General features: G+C 54.9%; 5 protein-coding genes across 5 annotated transcripts; 2 read left to right on the forward strand and 3 right to left on the reverse strand.

Moving 5' to 3' along the window:
- Positions 1-327: 327 nt before the first annotated feature.
- On the forward strand, positions 328-1,008 carry LTHEOB_2522 (uncharacterized protein; the record flags this gene model as incomplete). The annotated part of the gene is made up of 4 exons (XM_035511344.1): positions 328-340; positions 393-621; positions 680-836; positions 889-1,008. The coding sequence occupies 4 exons, from the start codon at positions 328-330 to the stop codon at positions 1,006-1,008; spliced, it is 519 nt and encodes a 172-aa protein (XP_035364231.1).
- Positions 1,009-4,668: 3,660 nt separating this feature from the next.
- Positions 4,669-7,653, reverse strand: LTHEOB_2523 (Spindle pole body component Alp6; the record flags this gene model as incomplete). Its single annotated transcript, XM_035511345.1, has 5 exons — positions 4,669-6,380; positions 6,431-6,628; positions 6,698-7,345; positions 7,399-7,460; positions 7,586-7,653. The coding sequence occupies 5 exons, from the start codon at positions 7,651-7,653 to the stop codon at positions 4,669-4,671; spliced, it is 2,688 nt and encodes an 895-aa protein (XP_035364232.1).
- Positions 7,654-8,705: 1,052 nt separating this feature from the next.
- On the forward strand, positions 8,706-10,062 carry LTHEOB_2524 (Beta-glucanosyltransferase; the record flags this gene model as incomplete). Its single annotated transcript, XM_035511346.1, has 2 exons — positions 8,706-8,826; positions 8,894-10,062. The coding sequence occupies 2 exons, from the start codon at positions 8,706-8,708 to the stop codon at positions 10,060-10,062; spliced, it is 1,290 nt and encodes a 429-aa protein (XP_035364233.1).
- A 323-nt stretch (positions 10,063-10,385) lies between these two features.
- Positions 10,386-12,172, reverse strand: LTHEOB_2525 (MFS transporter; the record flags this gene model as incomplete). Its single annotated transcript, XM_035511347.1, has 6 exons — positions 10,386-10,992; positions 11,055-11,300; positions 11,358-11,416; positions 11,473-11,573; positions 11,624-11,890; positions 11,953-12,172. The coding sequence occupies 6 exons, from the start codon at positions 12,170-12,172 to the stop codon at positions 10,386-10,388; spliced, it is 1,500 nt and encodes a 499-aa protein (XP_035364234.1).
- Positions 12,173-16,493: 4,321 nt separating this feature from the next.
- LTHEOB_2526 (Prp 4 c domain-containing protein) lies at positions 16,494-17,471 on the reverse strand (the record flags this gene model as incomplete). Its single annotated transcript, XM_035511348.1, has 3 exons — positions 16,494-16,784; positions 16,844-17,178; positions 17,237-17,471. The coding sequence occupies 3 exons, from the start codon at positions 17,469-17,471 to the stop codon at positions 16,494-16,496; spliced, it is 861 nt and encodes a 286-aa protein (XP_035364235.1).
- Between the last annotated feature and the right edge of the window lie 212 nt (positions 17,472-17,683).

Below are 17,683 nucleotides of genomic sequence, written 5' to 3' on the forward strand. Positions count from 1 at the left end.
ACCCCCCCTCCCCTGCGTTGCTGAACTCGCCCAGCTGGCTTCCGAGCCGCGCTGAGAGCCACAGGCTCCACTGCCGTGCCATGCTCGGCACGCGCACAGGCAGCGGGAGGAGCCATGAGCCGGACCCTTCTTGCAAACCGAAGGCGTCGGCCGTTACCTGGGTCGAACCTTCCTTCGCCGGCTCTGTCAACTCACGTAGTGCCATGGACGAGCTCTCTTTTTTATAACGTCCGCGTGGACGGTTAGTCTTTTGTTGATCCCCCAAGCCCACTACTTCTTTCCATTCTCCCGCCTGCTCTTTGCCCGTAATTGTAATTCTTTAGCACCATGGCCGACGGACGTACGTCTCATCCGCTCCTACCTCGCCGTCTCTATACTGACGCAGAATCTAGTCAATGATGCCAGAGCCATTCGCATTGCGGAGATCATGACCGACTTCCGGAATCTGCAGCACTACATAGCACAGATCCGGGTATCGCCGTCACCAGAAGAATTCTATCTCGAAGGATACACCCTCGTCCGCCAGTGCCATGCCGAGGCCCAGGCAGTCCTCAATGCCCCGTTCAACGCCAATCCCTCGCCCGGTGAGGATGTGGAGCAGCAGAAGGTGCTCCTCAAAGCGTACGGCGCCCTCTCTTTCAAATCCCCCGCCACTCCCGACGCTAACTCGGCCGTCCAGCGTGCTCCTGGATGCCAGTCTACGCCGCTTCCGCTGCCAGAGAATCTACCTGCGCGCAACGGCAGCCATGCGTTGGATCAACTCGCGCAACGCCATCTTGCGGGGGGAGAGCGCGGATCCTGCGGGGCTGCAGAACGTCGACGCTTCGCTGCAATCGGTGAGCATGCACGGCGGCTCGATTCGAGGACTGGGCTAACGCAGCGGTGCAGGAGCTTGCGAACATCACGGACGAATATGTCGAGTACAGCCTCCGGGCCCAGGACCTTCAGCAAGGGAAATGGCTCAACGAGGACCCTGAGCTCGCCATCATGCAGCAGTACTTGTTCTAGAAGGCGGGCGACCCACGGATACCATTCGACGCCAATTCCTTCGAGGCCGGGTGCCTCACGACGCGAGACGATCGACATGACGTTGGCTGCAAAGCACTTCCCCATAGCATAGCTTCTTCCGCCTAGACCATTCCCGCCGATTGGATGTCCTGGAGACCCTCTCAACGTTTTCACTCTCAGCACAATACCCCTGTCGTATTCTTAGCGTTCCAGCGATTCTCTCGTTGCCAAGGCGGTGGACTGTAGATCGGCCACATGCCAAAAGCTCTGTTCCCCTAGCATACCTACGCAGCAATATTGGTATTTTAGTTCAATAGCGACTTAGTCAATCATGTACCAACAGTTATGGACTAGCTTTCTGCCAGCTTGGCCGAGCCAATTGCCGAACACTGACCTCCAACGAGACCTCTGACGCATTCCGTAAGCCCTATCTTCGGACCGTTTGGCCTGACCTTTGATGAGTGATCGGCAGCGTGTCCGTTACCACATCGTCGGGCAAGCAGAAAAGCCCCCTCCGATTCTAGACTGCTTTGCACCGGCCTTTTCGACGCCACAGCCCTCATGACTCTACAGGTTGCGTGACTTCGCTCAACGGCGAGCTCGGCGTGCCCGGGGGCTTATGCACCCCACACGCCGTCGCGGTCATGCCGGAGCGCGTTGACGTGCTGCGGACGACTCTCCTTGCCTGCTTTGCCGTCAACGGGCAATGCGCTCCAGTAGCGCGTTTGGGGAGCAGCTAACGTCACCGCGAACCGAGAAGATTCGACCCACGTGCTGCACGCCGGTAGCGCTAGTCGCGGGCTTTTAGCTAGCCTTTTTTCTTTTCCTCGCGTCGTCTACACTTCACGCCGGACGCTGCACGAGCCACCGCTTGAGCGCTAACCATTCGCCCGTTGGCTGGATCCGTAATCAGGCTCCCTCGATCACAAAAGCGACGGTCCTTGGCGGATGCTAGAGTAAACGGCCCCGGCGCGTCCCAGAACGCTCCTGCATCGACTTTCCGCCCAGGGAAAGGCCGTGGAACATCCATGGAACGTTGGCAACTGTGCAGGATAGCAGTTGTCGTTGTAGTATCTCGATGATTTCATCCCACCTACGGGAGATCAGCAGTAGTACATGCCAAACCCTGTTCGTTCCGCCGCCCCTGATAGGCCTGCTCTTTCTTTTTGCTTTGCCTCATTTTTTCTTTTCTTCCCCGTTAATAGCGCATTACCCCGGAGACGCTATGGTTCCACCTCCTGACTACCGCACTTTCGTCCGTCTCTACACTATGTGGTTTTGTTGCTCCTTCAAGAAAAAAAAAATCGCCGAAAAAGGCATGTATGGGAAAGCGAGATCCGCATTACAGCCCTGGATCACACCGCCCTACCCGGACGTGACAGCTTTATTCCCGTCCCCTTTATTTCCTTCTCGGCCGACGATTCTTAGCCGCTGGAATGAAAAAAAAATTGAGAGAGAAAATGGGGGAAAGATTTCCCTGTCTGCTGCGCCGAGCATCGAATACAAAGTAGAGCATGCTACTAAGCGATCTACACCTATCTTGCGCCTGCGGTATCTTGAAGGATTCCAGGTCGCTAAACGTTAAAGGAGGAGAGAAGAAAAGACTGACGGCTAGGGAACGTGGGTCGCTGCTAATGCTCCTGATGCTTGGCTTTCCAAAATATCACCCGCTGTCAGGCTCCTTTCAAGGCGATCATCTGCTGCTTATCTCATGTGCGCCATAGGGCTGTGGGGCCGCGGCTGATCAATGAAGCTGAAGGAATGGTGCCTGTCAGCCGCGCAGAGATCTGCACAGGATTGATAATAGTAGGCTCTATTATGCTTCGATCTACAGGATCCGCAGGGCCTAAAGCCTATACGGGGGGTCGGGAAGCGAGGCGATAGAAACTACTGATTTATTGAGGCTTTGGGCGAGCCGGGCGGTCAATGACAATCTCTCAGCCCGACGGGTCCCCGGAAGTCTATCGAATCTGAAGAATTAAAGATTGGACGGGACCACGGCACTACCGAGTCAGAGCGAAAAAAAAAAAAGGAACGAAAGGAAAGAGGGCAATAGCAGCAGTGTGCGGAGCGCTCTTCTGACCGGCCGAACCGCCCCCATTCCCCCCGGATAAACGAGGCACGGCATACCGTCCGTGCAGCCACATGGCCAAGCGAGATAGTTCCGCTCGGATAATCCGAAGATCACAAGGGCCCCACGCCCTGTTCTTTGCCGAACCAAGGTTACCGCATGAGAAAAAAGGGAGGGAACCTGGGCGACCGCCGCCATCGACCGCCTCCCCGCCCCATCGGCCCGAGGAGCTACTGAATTATCTCGTATCTCTTTCGAACCCCGGGAAATATTGATGTCTCTTCCATCAGCAAGGCCTCCAGGTGCTCTTTGCTTCGTCGAAGCTTTGTCAAGCACCGTATATTTAGCATCGGAATATTCATTGGGCTGCAGAAGCTGGCCCCCAAGGAAAAGAAAAAAAGAACAAGCGGGGGATGCGCAGGAAAGGAGGCGACTATCTCGAACCGGACCGGAGCTGATAGTGAGCCCAAAAAAGGGTCGGGTAGATAGAGGCTTCTTTTTTCCCCCCCTCGCTGGGCGCGGCTGTCAGACGATGACGCTATTGTACTCACTTTCTGACTGCCAGCCAAGCGACGCACAGCTTTTCGCTTGTGATTGTTGGGTCGTTCACTTCTCACCCCTTCTTCCAGCCCTACCCCTCACCAAAAGAGGTAACTGTTCAGCTTGTCCGGGGTGCACTTTCTTTTATTTTTCTTCCCTCAGCCACTCGCGAGCGCGGAACGCTAATGCAGTTATCGAGCACGGCGACGAAGGTCCAATGGGAGAGAGGGAGGGAGCTTGACTATTCTAAGCCTCGTCCAATATCAGTTTTTTGTCCCTGCATCTCGGGTTGACGCCAAGGATGACGGGATATCATCATCCTGCAAAACAACACAAAGCATAGATAAAAGCAAAAACTGTGCTGGTGACGAAAACCGCTGGCACATGTGGTTGGACGTGCGGTGAACAATAGCTATGAGGAGCATGACAGGGCTGCCCTGGACGCGTCATCCGGCCGCGGGCGCTTCCCGGGGATGGCCATCCTTTCCCCCCTTCGGAACCTGGCGGTAGGGTCGGCGCTAGGCGGCAGACGTGATGGCTTGTTGCTAGCGCAGCCGCTGCACGCGGGACGGCAAAACCAGGTGAGGGGATGGATGCAAAGGTAGGGGGGTGCGGAATGCTGAGGCTGGGGGCCGCGGAGGAGGTCCGAACCGGTGGCACAGAGGATGGGGTCCAGAACAGATCAGCAGGCCGTTTCTGACGTCCTTCGATTCTCGCCAACTCGTTTGCATACGTCACTTCACGATGCTCATCGTCCTTCTGCCTTCCCTGTGATCCAAGTCCAGACTGATTCCTTTCGCACCGCTTGGTCAACGAGTGCCCGAGCATGGAGCTCTCACGGCACCTTCCGATAGATCAAGGCTTAGCGACCGACTCCATTTTCTCTTCTCGCTTAGTACGACGGAAGCAGCCGCTCCAGTCTGGAACCCATGTCCTCTTGCAATTGACTAAACCCGTGAATAACATGGAGCGAGCTCGTTGGCTATCGCGCTCGTGATTATTGCGCCTTACCTCAACACCAGCGTAAATGCAAAATTTCATCCAACTGCTCAACCCTTCTTATCGTCTTCCTTGAAGCTGCCCTCCGCTGACTTCGGGCCCGATATCTTCGCCTCCTTCTCCCCACCCTCTTTCCTTCGCGAACTGGCTCCTCGCTTTCTCCGCGAAGGCTGATACACTTCGTTGAAATTCATGACCATGGCCAGCCAGCGCATGTCTGCGTCGGGCTGATGGTATAAATCACCAAGTAGAATGTTCACGCGTGCCTTGAAGTCTCTGCTAAGCACGCCCAACCTGTTGCGCAAGCCTTCTAGCACATCGTCCTCAGACCCGGCGTTTCCAGATAATAATGGCGGTGGGAAAGGGGAGTTGTCGTCGTCTTTGCGCATAGACGAAGGGCGTACGTTCGCTGAAAACGACGTGGGCGAAGGATTTGCCGAGTCTCTCTCGCTGAGACCCCATTTACCTGCCGCTGTGCGCGTCTCGATCTTGGCTGCGCGCTCCTGGCGGCGTGCAAATTCGGCCGTCGAGAATGAATACAAACCGTCGACCGCGCCCTTGTAAGCGAGCATGATCTTGAGGAGCTCATGCAGCTGGCCAGTGAAGTCCATACGTTCCGACCCGAGAAGACCTTTGCGTGTGATGTTGGTAAGATATCGGGCATGTGCTTGAATCAAATCATCCAGTGTGCTCTCGGGTTTGCGCATGCTGGCTTGCAGCTCGTTCCACGATGATTCGATGACCTCGAAAAGTATGTAGTACTGGAGCTGGTTGATGAAGTGGATCATCTCAGCCACCGCACAGCGGGCGATCTTCCAGTCCTTGCCGACTTTGTCCTCAACGGCCCCGAGAAACTGACGCGCTGCAGTCATGCACCGTCGCCATGTGCTACCGAGGGCAAATTCAACCCGCTTGACACGCCACAGGAAGTTGAAGACCTTGAGATACTGTTTACTGCCATATGGGGTAACAATAACATCGACCGGCGCATCGATTTTGTATTCCAAGGTAAAAACATCCCAGCCGATTTCTCCATGACTGAGCTCGAGCATACGAGAGTCCAGTCTGCGGAGGACCTCAGGCGAATCGTACTGAGCATTCGAGTTCCGTACCGCATGCTCAAGCTGAGCTGTCAAAGTATGGCGGTACTGCGTATTGGCAGGCTGGTCCAAATTTGATGAGAGCGACTCCATGAGTACCGCAATGAAGTCACCGGCTCCCAGAAGGATGTATTTCTTCAGCGCTTGCAGATGCTCGAACAGCTTGAACTTGTCGGCCATGAGGTGTATGAGACGTGCCATGGTCGTTTTGTAGGCCTCTCCAATGTTTCTCTCAAGCGCAGTGGTATCGCCATAACGGAGCTCCCGGGAGGAATCCTTGGAGTAGCTTTCTACCCAAGCCGCATCACCACAGCCGTATCGAATGAAGTTTAGCGTTTTGCCGATGAGGAACACCTTGCTTGCAAACTCTCCAGATACAATCGACGGGATCATTTTCTCGTTCAGCTTGTACTTGTCCTCCCACACGCTTGTGGCACCGCCCTTGCCGGCATTCTCGTCATTAGGATCCTCGTGTTGTTCAGAGACGAAAAACTCGAGGAAGGGATCTGATAACTCTCCGTCGTAAATCCATTGTCGTAGCATGTCGTAGAAAGGTCGTGTCACATGAGCCAGGAGTCGCTCTGCGAAGGCAACCACAAACGGGTCGCCGTGTGAAAGAGAAAAGGAATGGATCAAGGAAATGAGTTCGCCGCCTTTTTTGCCTACTGTTGTGTTAGCCAAAATGTCTTTCAACGTACAGGACGTGTCTTACCACTCGACTCCTCCACGATCAAGCTCATAAGCCTTAGGCCCATGGTAGCTTCTCTTGTCCAGATAACGCATCGTTTGAGAGTGACCCCGGCTTTTCCGATGCCTTGTCTTGGTTGTGAGTCGTCCAACATTGCTAGTGCCCTCCGTATTTGGCCTTCGAGCGTGGCGACGAGACCAAGATATGAGCGGAGCTCGATTGCTAAAGCCGAACGTAGACTTTGTGTAACCAAACCGCCATCGGAAGACTCCACGAATTGCGAAAGCTTACGATACAAAAGCGATGGTTCCGCCAGAGTATGAAGCAGGCTGACCAGAGGAGCTGGGAGAGTTGTAGGGAACTTGAGAACGGAAGGATCAGCAAAGACAAGGTTGGTCGAGGAAAGGCCTTGCAGAGTAAAGGGCAAGTCGCGCAAGAGAGCTGGCTCCGACGGTTCATATGAAGTAAGAGAGGTGTGTTTCTTCAACACCGGAGTCTCTGGCACAGGCTCTTCTTCCCGCCGCGCTTCTCGCATCTTCCTGTCCGCTGTCTTTGGTCTGTCGGCGGTCTTTGGCCTATCCTGAATCGACGCCCTGGCAGCTTGCATATCCTCCGCAGGCGGAAGTCGCTGGAGACCTGCATTCGCGAACGCCTCGTTGAATGTTGGATTGTCCGCATATTGAGCTTCGCCGTAGTCCCTTGCGAATCGGGAAGGTGATGTAGGGTCAGACTCGGCCAGAGGCTGGAAAGTCGGAGCGTGTTCGGGGGAGCGGGGCGGAGAGCGAACACCAGGCGGCAGGACGGGAATGTCGGAGTCGGAGAGCTGGAAGAGGAAGTAAAGCATGGCCCATTTTTGGTTCAGGACAGGCTGCATGAGCAGCCGCGAATAGAGGTTGGTGAAGCGCAGTGCCTTCTCGGGAGAGCTGTTCTCGCGCACCACTGGAGCTGTGTGAGCTTAAGAAACCAACGCGGCGACGGCAGATGCGGCCTACATTTCTTCTTGATGAGGTCGGCGGCATGGTTGACATCGGAGGCTACGCCTGGTTCTCCAGCGCTGCAAGACAGTCAGCTTTGCTCGGGAGGGGCAGTGGTGAGTCGTGCCTATCCAGAGCGTCCAGCGAATAGTTGAAAGCGTTGTCGAAACGCTGGTCGGCCGTGTCTTCATCTTCGTCGGGATACTGGGGCAGCAGGTGCTCAAGGAGCTTCGACAGCGCGTGCTCGACGCGCTCTTGAGTGGATTGCGGCATCGGTGGGGGGAGCGCTCATGGCCGCGCGGGATTGCGACTGGGATGGACGCGTTGGGCGGCGGCGGAGACGCGATGTTTGCGCCCGCAAGTCGCCGGTCTTTCCCCGTCCGACCCCGGACTGATGCACCACCTCCACTCGACACACCACTCCGCCCTGATCGCCCACCAGTCGCGATGCAAGCGTGCCATACTGGCTATTGGTCAGAATTCAAGCTTGCAGTACTACAGATCATGTGCAACGGAAGCCCGTAAGTTGTCTGATGTTTTGTTTTGGATGACCATTGTCATGGGCATGGCGTGCCTGATGGAGTCCGAGCGCCGTGTTCACGGATGAAACCCGTTGCAATACTGATGAAACCATATCTCAGGTCGAGATACCAATGCGGTTGCCTGCAGAGGCTTGTGTGATCAGTCTTCGTCTCTCTTAGTCAGAAGCAGGAACCCCATTGGGGTCACGCCTGGTGAGCGAACATCAGCTTTATGAGCCTGCAACGATATGCATTCTACAAGAGCAGTCGGCCCTTCAGAGACACGATGCGGAAGGGTTTTTTTTTTCTTCTCAATCAATTTTCTACCAGCAATCGAGCGGCAGAGGGTATTCCTCCTGAACGCAACAGGCTCATGTCTCTCTCGAATCGGCCATGCAGGACTTGGCGCTGCGCTGGCATGGTGTGGAGAGCGGGCAATCTCGCTCACGGCGAAGGAGGCTAAGCTCCAACGCTTGACGCCCCACTAACCTGGTAGGGGAATGGCGGCCGGCTTATCGCGCTGGCTAAGCCGGCACCGATGAAACAAGTGGAAGCGGCGATAGAGAGCTATGATGTCTCTGCCTTGGAAATGTAGCTCCATGTTGAAAATCCGCGCGTCCCTAGCCGCCGCTTCTGTTTTCTTTCCCGCGCCTCCCTCGCGTCCACCTCCATTCCTGCCGTGCTTTCGTTTAAACGCTGCTGTTCTTTCTTTGTCCACCTCGCCGCCTATAACCTCTGCGTCTCGGCCGCCAGCTCGCGTCCGTACCGCAACACTCGCTTTTCCACTCTCGCTATCACGCAACCATGCAGCTCTTCACCGGCGCCCTTGTCGCTAGTTTGGCAGTCTCTGCCCATGCCATCGCTACGATTTCCGTCAAGGGCTCCAAGTTCTTCACCAGCGATGGCGACCAGTTCTACGTCAAGGGTTCGTGCATGCTCCCCCCTGTCACGCCATGCCATGCTTTGCTTTACGTGTTTTAACAGCCCCACAGGTGTTGCTTACCAGCTTATTCCTGACGACCCATTGATCAATTCCACCCAGTGCCAGCTCGATGCCGACCTCATGGAGGATCTGGGCGCCAATTCGATCCGCGTGTACCATGTCGACCCCACTGGTGACCACCAGAAGTGTATGGACATCTTCGCCGACAAGGGAATCTACCTCTGGCTTGACCTCGACACCTTCGACACCCAGATCGAGCAGACCAACCCTCACTGGAACGAGAGTCAGCTCTCTGCTTTCCAGAAGGTCATGGATGAGTTCCAGCAGTACGACAACACTGCTGGCTTCTTCGTCGGCAATGAGGTTCTGACCACCGGCAATGGCTCTGTCGCTGCTCCGTATGTCAAGGAAGCTGCCCGTGATCTCAAGGCCTACCGCAACAGCAAGAGCTACCGCGAAATTCCCGTTGGATATTCTGCTGCCGACATTGCCTCTCTTCGCCCCATGCTCCAAAACTACCTTGCCTGCAGCACCAACACTTCTGAGAACATCGACTTCTACGCTCTGAATGCGTACGAGTGGTGCGGCGACTCTACCTACACTCTGTCCGGCTACTCGGAGCTCCAGAAGAACGCATCCGATTACAACATTCCAATCTTCTTTTCTGAGACTGGTTGCAACACCGTCAGGCCGCGTACCTTCAGCGACCAGGCCGCAATCTTCGGCGACAAGATGGCTGACACCTGGAGCGGTTCCATCATCTACGAGTGGATCGAAGAGGCTAATGACTACGGAATCGTCAGCTACGGCGACAAGGTCGACGCTACTGCCTCTGGCGCTCCTCCGGACGGTTATCCGCGCTCCGGTACCCCAACTCCCGTCAGCCCAGACTTCTCAAACCTGAAGAAGCAGTGGGCCACTTTGACTCCCACCGGTGTCAAGAAATCTGCCTACTCTCCTAGTCTGACCGCACCTGCTTGCCCAAGCTATACCTCCGGCGTCTGGGAGGTTAACGGTGCCGTTTCGCTTCCCACGCTTGGACAGACGTACGACTCAGCCGTCCAAAGCAGCATCACTGCAGGTACTGCGGCGACTGCTACCGGCACTGCCGCTTCTGCTAGCGCTACCTCGACGGGTGCCGCCAGCCCTGCCAAAGAGGTGAAAGGCATGGGCATCGGTCTCGCCGGTGTCCTTGCAGGCGCTGTTTTCTGGTTGTGATTCATACAGCATTGTTCAAGTTTTCTGTTTCTTGCCCGATACTGTGGCTAATGATTGGCGCTATGGGCTTCAACGGGTATTAATGGGCTGATGAATGAGGATAAAAACAAGTACAGATGTATGTTTATAGTCTTTCCTCGCAGACCGAGAAATGTCTGCTTCTCAGTGTACAAAAGCATACGGATAGAAGGTATGGTGATTGTATATGCAGGGTGGATAGAGCACGAAATACGGCGGCATTTGCCAATGGAGAAGGGCCCTTCTATTCGGCACATGAATTACCTAATCAATTCTATCCAATCTTTCCTGCTGCTAACCATACGCTATGTAGCAAACCTAAAGTGCGGGTGATCATCGCCCAAATTATCCTTGTCTGTGTCGTTCTCCAAGCGATAGTCCCGCTCACCCCGGTCCCTCTTCCTGTTCTCCCTCGTCACGCCGAAGAACAAAACGGTACACATGATGGCGCAAACCCACAGCAACCCCAGAGACGTGCCGTAGCCGGTCCGATAGCGCGGGGCCTCGGAGGTGATGTAGATGTTGGAGGCGACGATGCCGCCGCAGTTGCCGAAGCCGACCTGCATGGCGGCGGCGATGGAGCGCTTGTAGTGGCCGCTCATGCAGTTGGAGATCCAGGTGAGGGTGACGGGCTGGGTGATGTAGCCGCCGCTGACGATGACGAAGAGGGCGAAGTACTTGACGCCGACGGAGATGTGGTCCTGGCAGAGCAGGAGCACGTAGCCGACCGAGGCGACGACGACGCCGAGCAGGCAGAAGCCGTACCGGTGCTGCAGCTTGTCGGTGCAGACGGCGATGATGAGCGCGACGACGGTGGCGACGACGAAGATGGGGATGGAGAGGACTTGGGCGCGCGAGCTGGTGTAGCCCATCTCTTTGATGATGGTCGGGATGAAGAAGGAGGTGGCGTAGCTGTGGGAAGAAGGCGTTGTTAACGATTGATCTGCGCGTCGAGCGTGGATGGAGTGACTTACCCGTTGTTCACAATGCCGAAGTACATGATGACCGCGACATACATCTTCCAGTCACCGAAGCTGCGCTTGAGGGCGTTCTTGTCCAGCCGGTCCATGCGGCATTCGCCTTGGTCGTTGGCGAGGCGCGCGGTCAGAATCGCGCGCTCCTCCTCGTTCAAGAAGGTGGCGGTCTCCGGCCAGTCTGGCACCCACCATTTCGAAACGAAACCGATGGCCACGGTTGCGAGGCCTTCGATGATGAAGATCCTGGACCAACACAGCGTTAGAAAAGGATGAGAAAAAAAAAAGAGCTGTGCCTGTTACCATCGCCAGCCTCCATATCCGCCGACGCCATCCATCTTCGCTAGAGCGTAGGCGAGAAGCTGGACACATAATCATCAGCACTTCGCCCAGGGCAGTCAGCGATGAGGGAACCTACACCTCCAAAACCTCCAGCCAGGATGCTGGCGGAGAAGAACAGCGACAGGCGCCACTGAAGTTCGTATCTCTTGTAATACATGCCTAACATGTACACGCAGCCTAGATAACAATATAAGAATTTTGACACGGGCATAGACGGAGGAGCGTACCTGGGAAGAGGCCGGCTTCGAAGAGCCCGACGAGGACGCGCATGGCGACTAAACCCCCGAAGTTATTAACCAGTCCCTGACCCATGGTGCAGATTCCCCATAGGATCATGATCAAGCTCAGCCAGGTGGACGGCGCAACTCTCTTGAGGATAAGGTTGGATGGGATTTCGAAGAGGATGTACGGCACGAAGAAGACCAGTAGCGCGACGTTGTAGTCGTTGCCCGTCATGTTCAGCTCCTCAGTCAAGCCTTGAATCCGCGCATTGCCTGAACAAGAACGGGCGAGCGTCAGTGATCGGTTACCTCTGAAAAGTGAATGGCGTGCTGACCGATGTTCGTCCGGTCAAGGAAAGCCAGTAGGAACAAAGTAGTCAACGGAGGCACGACGCGGTAGTCGCATTTGCGTATGATTTTTTTCTCCGCAGCCGGGTCGATGTGCATGTGTGGGCGCCTGCTAGCCGCAGTATCACTGCCGCTACTGCGCTCATCAAGATCGACTTTTTCGAGATGTTGCGCATGCGGCTTCTCGGGAACAGCTGTCACATCCATCGCTGGTATTGTGAAAGGGCGTTAGGGAAGGGGCAATGGGGAAGGTGTGAAAGGTTCAAATGCCAGGAGGGGGAAGGCAGGCCATGCAGCACGACATGCCAACCATTATCATTCGGGTGTCGGAACATTTAAACCAGGCGATGCCACGGCAAAAAGGCCGTGTGATCCCAGCATCCGGCCTCGAGCTCCGATCACAAGCAGGTCGCCGAGGATTAGAGGCGGGTTGTGCCAATGTGTGGATTGGGGTTGTGCGCAAATCCGGGGTCCCCGCACTGGTGGCTTGCTACGTCTCGTGCTTGGCAACACGCCCGTCGAATCATTACGCCATATCTCTGTGCCGGCTCTTCGAGGGGGGACGAGCTTCCGCACTGGAGGGACCTGCGGGACGGAAAGATCCCGCGCGCCTTTCCCCACACGCCTTGGCCGCTCCTGCGGCAGGGTGTGGGGGAAGTCGGTGGCAACCTGTCGGCTGCATTGCAGAACCGTGCTTCGAGTCAGTTTGCCTTACCGTCCATCGGTAGCCGAAACCATGCGGCGGAAGCATCCCGGTGGCTTGTCATGTGCCTCGTCTATCCGGATGTTCGAATACTTTCAAACAGAGGGGGCGTTCGTGGCTGAGGAAATTCGGCTGCCATGGCTGATTTAAAAAGTAGTGGCCCCAAGCCCTTGAAATTAAGACGATCTCTCCTTAAATTCCGCACGCTTGTTGTCACTTACTTACCCTCGGCAGTCGCAAAGCGGAAGAGAGCCAGAGCTCCGCAAGCCAAGGCTAACGCGGCCCACGTCAGTACCAGAAAATCGCCATCGTAATATTGTCATCAGCGTAAGTTTCCATTTCGAACATTTCTCTTTTGAACAGATGTGTTGAACTAACTCGACGACCAGAAAGATTCAATAATAATGTTTGACGCAAGCTTGTAGACAAAAGCGAACCCCACGTTCAACACTGCAACCATGCTAAAGTCAGCTGCAATCATACGTAGAAGTGCTAGTATCGAATACTTACGCAAAGTTCCGGGCAGTTTAAGTTGTCGCAACACTGCGGACAGTTTGACATGCATCTAGCTGGCTGGGCAGGAGAGGTAAGCAAGTAGTTGAAAAACTTGGGCTCAACGAGTTAAGATACTTACGCACTGTTTTCGTGCCGTGAGTCGTTTGAAGATATTATTGGGGACCTCCTGGATTACGGAAATCATCTAGACTTACAGCCTGAGTAGACAGGTCAGATACAAGCTTGCAGGACTACAGAGGAGTGCACTGTACACGTCCGAGCAGCATATTCCATCGGATAAGCCCGCGCTCGACACCCGAAGGCGCAGCAACCGTTGATTCCATGAACAACAAGACAGAAATAATAGTAACGGGATGCATGTTCTAAGTTTAGGCCAAAAGACGGGCCTCGATTTGGACAGCGGAACAGCGAATGATTCTGCGAATACAAGCAGTATATTGAGAACTGGCGGTGGACAGATGGTACCAGAGATTATCCTCCTGTTAAATAGGCCACGCACTGTCGAGTCTTCGTCCGAGATTTGAGATGAGGTGCACAAGTTGGACGCTAACGTGCTGACGTGGGACTTTGTGTACCTGTCGGAGATTGCTGAACATGCTGGTGACGCGGAGGAGATGAGCCAAATTGAAGTGCGGAACAGCAGAAACTGACATCGACGAGTTACATCGAAGAACAACTTTCTTGTGGAGGAGCTAAGGTTCTTCTGGAGCGATCAGAAGGCATGTGAAGCCAGAAGAGAGTGAGGTCATGCCTGCGCATATGGTGTTACGTAGCACAACGCCTCCTGCTCAAAGAATGCCAGCATTCATGACTGCGACGCAACGCGCATGAAGTGGCACAATAGAGAGCAAGCAGTGCTTCAGGCGCCTGGTCAGAGGGGTAAGAAAATCCCGCTGTTGGACTTAGCGAATGTAGTCCTCAGCGTTCGTGATGCCCCGAATCGCTGGTGCTGTTACGACTCAACCAAAGAAAAAATATTCTCTCGCTACCATCATCGGCTCCCTGGCCACAACCCACAGTCAGTATTGCAAGTTAATGTTAAGAAAGCGTTCGAAAATGAAGAGATCAAAAGGAATTAAATAAAAAAAGGAGTCAGTGAGCAAAACTACAGGCTCTCCCGGTGGAGAGCCCGCAGAAACCCTTCTCAGCCCGACCGTAGGGCATCCTCGAAGGATTTTTTGCGATTACTGAGTGGCGATATATGGTGATAGGATCGCAGAGGAGATGGTTCGAACACATAGCCCTTCGGTAGGGATCCGCCGATGTTACCACTGGACTATGCCAGTGCTAACACCGGCGGATAACAGAGGAGTTGCGGGAATGAATTATATAGTACAAGACGGAAATCTAGGAACTCACTGCATTGCATGAGAAAGCGAGGTCAAAGTGTGTCTTCATCTTTTGATTAAGCATGATCTGAGATATACGTCAGTATTGCTAGAAAATCACGTTTCAGGGATGAGTAGAGAACTTTATCGTCAAGTTAATCGCCAATCTACAGCGACTAACCAATTTTCCTTGCTCTGACCAACTTCGATATCCCAGTTGGGAGAAAGCACAGTTACTTGATCTCCAACGTTCGGGCTCCGTGAGTTACCCTTCGCCGGCCCAACAAGCATTGCGCGCGCAGTTGAACCCGCTTCACCTTGAACCAGAGACGGGCGAGAATGGGCACTTTCCCGGCCAGAAACCAGTTTCAATCGATCGCCAGGTCTCTCCTCCACAATTCCAGTGACGTGAAACTTTGGGGGTTGACTAGCTCGCTGTCCTGATTGAATGCTTGTTGTTTCTGTTTGGAAGCCTGACTGGCCCACACTCAAAACCCAAGCACGCACCACGTCGGCCATACCGCCTGGTAGAAATTTCTGGGACCTGCGATGCGGCGAGAAGTGCTCCGGTAATGGGGTGATACCGGCGCCCGAGGCCGAACCTGCTACATCTGCTTTGGCCGAACGTAGCAAAAATGGATTACGGTGACGAGAGCCTATGGGTTGTGAGGGGGCGGGATCTGTGGCGATAGTAGGGAATGCAGGACCATAGCCGGGAGTACGAAAGCGAGGGATTTTGCTGTTCTGAGATGGGCTTTCAAGGATAGGAGCACCTGCATCCATTTTCACTGGCTCCGCTGCCCTCGTGCTGCGCTCTGGCGTCAGATGCGGGCCGGGCGTGAGGCGACGGCGTTTTGACGGCTGTTCTTCCGTATTTCGAGGTTTTGCGAGCATGGAGTCTGAAGGTGGCGCGGTCTGTTCTTCCTGACCATGGGTAAGGTCCTCGTCCGGCCTCGCGACCAAGAGCGTATCTTCCTCTGTCACGGCGTCATAAAGCATCTCCTCTCCATCTTGTCCTGCACGGTCTTCGGAATCCTCCTGAAAGTCATCATGAATGCTTTCGACCTTGCTAAGTCTAGGGCGCGGGTAACGGGATACACTAGGGGTGTCTGCACCGTCGGTGATGTGATCTGCGCGCGACAGTGTGTCTGGGCGTGTGGTGTGTGGAGTTGAGGGTAAAAGCGGAGGAAAGCTTGGACGCGAAGGAGCAATTGAGAAGCGAGGCGTCGGATTGAACTGTTGCGAAGGCGTTACATCTTGCTGGGCCGGAGTAAGAGCTCGTGACTGCGGCGTTGGAGCGTGAGCGGCGGACAACCGAGAAATGGCCTGCGACGGTGCCTTGTTCTTGTCGCGCCGAGCGACGAAGCGATGTGGCGAGGGCGTCTACGGGATTAGCAAACCTGGATGCTGGACGTAAGAAGGTAACATACGACGGGTGGAGGTGGAGGCATGGGTGTTTGGTGGGGCGTTAGAGCGCGTCGCGGTGAGACGCGTTCCTTCTCTGTGACGTCGGCAGCCCAACACGTCGTTCTTCCGCAACACCGCTGCAGCCTGGTGACTAATCTCATAAGCTCCTGGTCAACACCAGGTATTCCCCAAACGACAAGTCCTCTTCTTGCGCACTCTGCGCCAGAACATCCCTGAGCATGGCGTCATAGGCGGCATTTTCCCCAGAAGACTGGCCGCCTCGCTGTGGGCGGTCTTTCCACATAACTTTGCACATCATGATCTGGGCTCACGCTGAAGGCTATCTACGAGTTTTCCATCTCGAATACCACCACCAAATATTATGATTCACCTCCAACGAGTTCAAATCAATCCAAATTTTCCTAGACTTTGCATGGGTAACATCGTTATAGCATTAAATCCTACATCATTACGGATATCTCCATCCGGGCACACAATTTCCAGGCCCAAGATCCTTCCTTGCATATGTAACCCACTCTCTCCTTGGCTAAAACAAATGTTCCCGAACACGCGTTCATAGGAGAGCGAGACCAGCTCCGACAACACCAATGGCGGCGAACATGTCTTGTGCACGCGCTGCACCTCCAACTGCAGTAACCTGGAGCGGTCCGGTAGTTGTGGCGGTTGCACTTCCGGTGCTGAAGAGATTGGAGCGGCTGCTAGTGGTCGAAACAGGACCACTTGTCAAATCAAATCCGGAAGAAGTGGCACCGGAAGAGAAAGAGCTCGTGGATCTTGTGCTGCTAAAAGCGGCGGTGGTGGATGGAGCGCTGTCCGCTGGGTTGGGGGTCGTTGCCACAGCGCCCTGCTCGATCGTCAGTATCATATCCACTCAGACTGCTTCAGTGATAAAGCTGAACTCACGTATTCCGAGCAGCAGTCAGCACCGCCAGTGCAGCTGCTTCCATCGGTGCAGCAGACCTCGCCGAGCGAGGGACGATAGCAGTAGTTCGTGGGGAAGAAGCCCCAGCACCAGTGGTACTCATCGCCGCCGCGTTGGCAGCACTCTTCGCCAGAATCAGAAGCGGAGCAGTCCCACTCGTCATCCCCTGAATCAGAAGATGTTGCAGTAGCGCTCGCGACTGCAGAGGTGGCGGAGGGAGCGAAGTCGGACGTGGCAGTGGGCGTGTCGTCCTCAGGGCCGCCCGTCACGCCAGGACCGTTCGTGCAGCAGCTGGTGTCCGGACCAACGCAGTAGCCTGCCGGGCAAATGGATTAATACAGGAAGAGCGATGGTAGTGAGGTTAGGGGTCTTACTTCCGTCAGAACAGCACTGCTCGCCAGCGTCCGGATTGAAACAGGAGTTGCCAGCACAAACGATGTTGCCAGCGCCAAAGCAGCTGGCACAGCTGAGGCCAGTGCATGAATCAAAGCTTTGCCTTGCAAGAAGCAGAGACTCGTTGGGAGTCACTTCGGTTTTCGTCCACTCCTTAGCCGCGACAAGAGACGTGGTCGCGGCAAAGCAGACAACAAAAGAGGCAGAGAAGCGCATGGTGACGTGAGGACGATATGGGTATCAAATGAGTCGGGTGAAAGAAGTACAGCCGTGATTTGGGGGATAGAGCCAACCTTATATGATGAGCCCGGCCTCAAGGAAAAATAGCTGCCTCCATCTAGTTCTTGGCAGCTGATTGACAAGTCAATCTCCGCCGGCGGAATCCTTCCCCAACGCCAGTTCCTCCCTGATTGCTGCCTGCCAGCCAC

The sequence above is a fragment of the Lasiodiplodia theobromae genome (assembly GCF_012971845.1).
Source record: "Lasiodiplodia theobromae strain AM2As chromosome Unknown scaffold_6, whole genome shotgun sequence".
Lineage (NCBI taxonomy): Eukaryota > Fungi > Ascomycota > Dothideomycetes > Botryosphaeriales > Botryosphaeriaceae > Lasiodiplodia > Lasiodiplodia theobromae.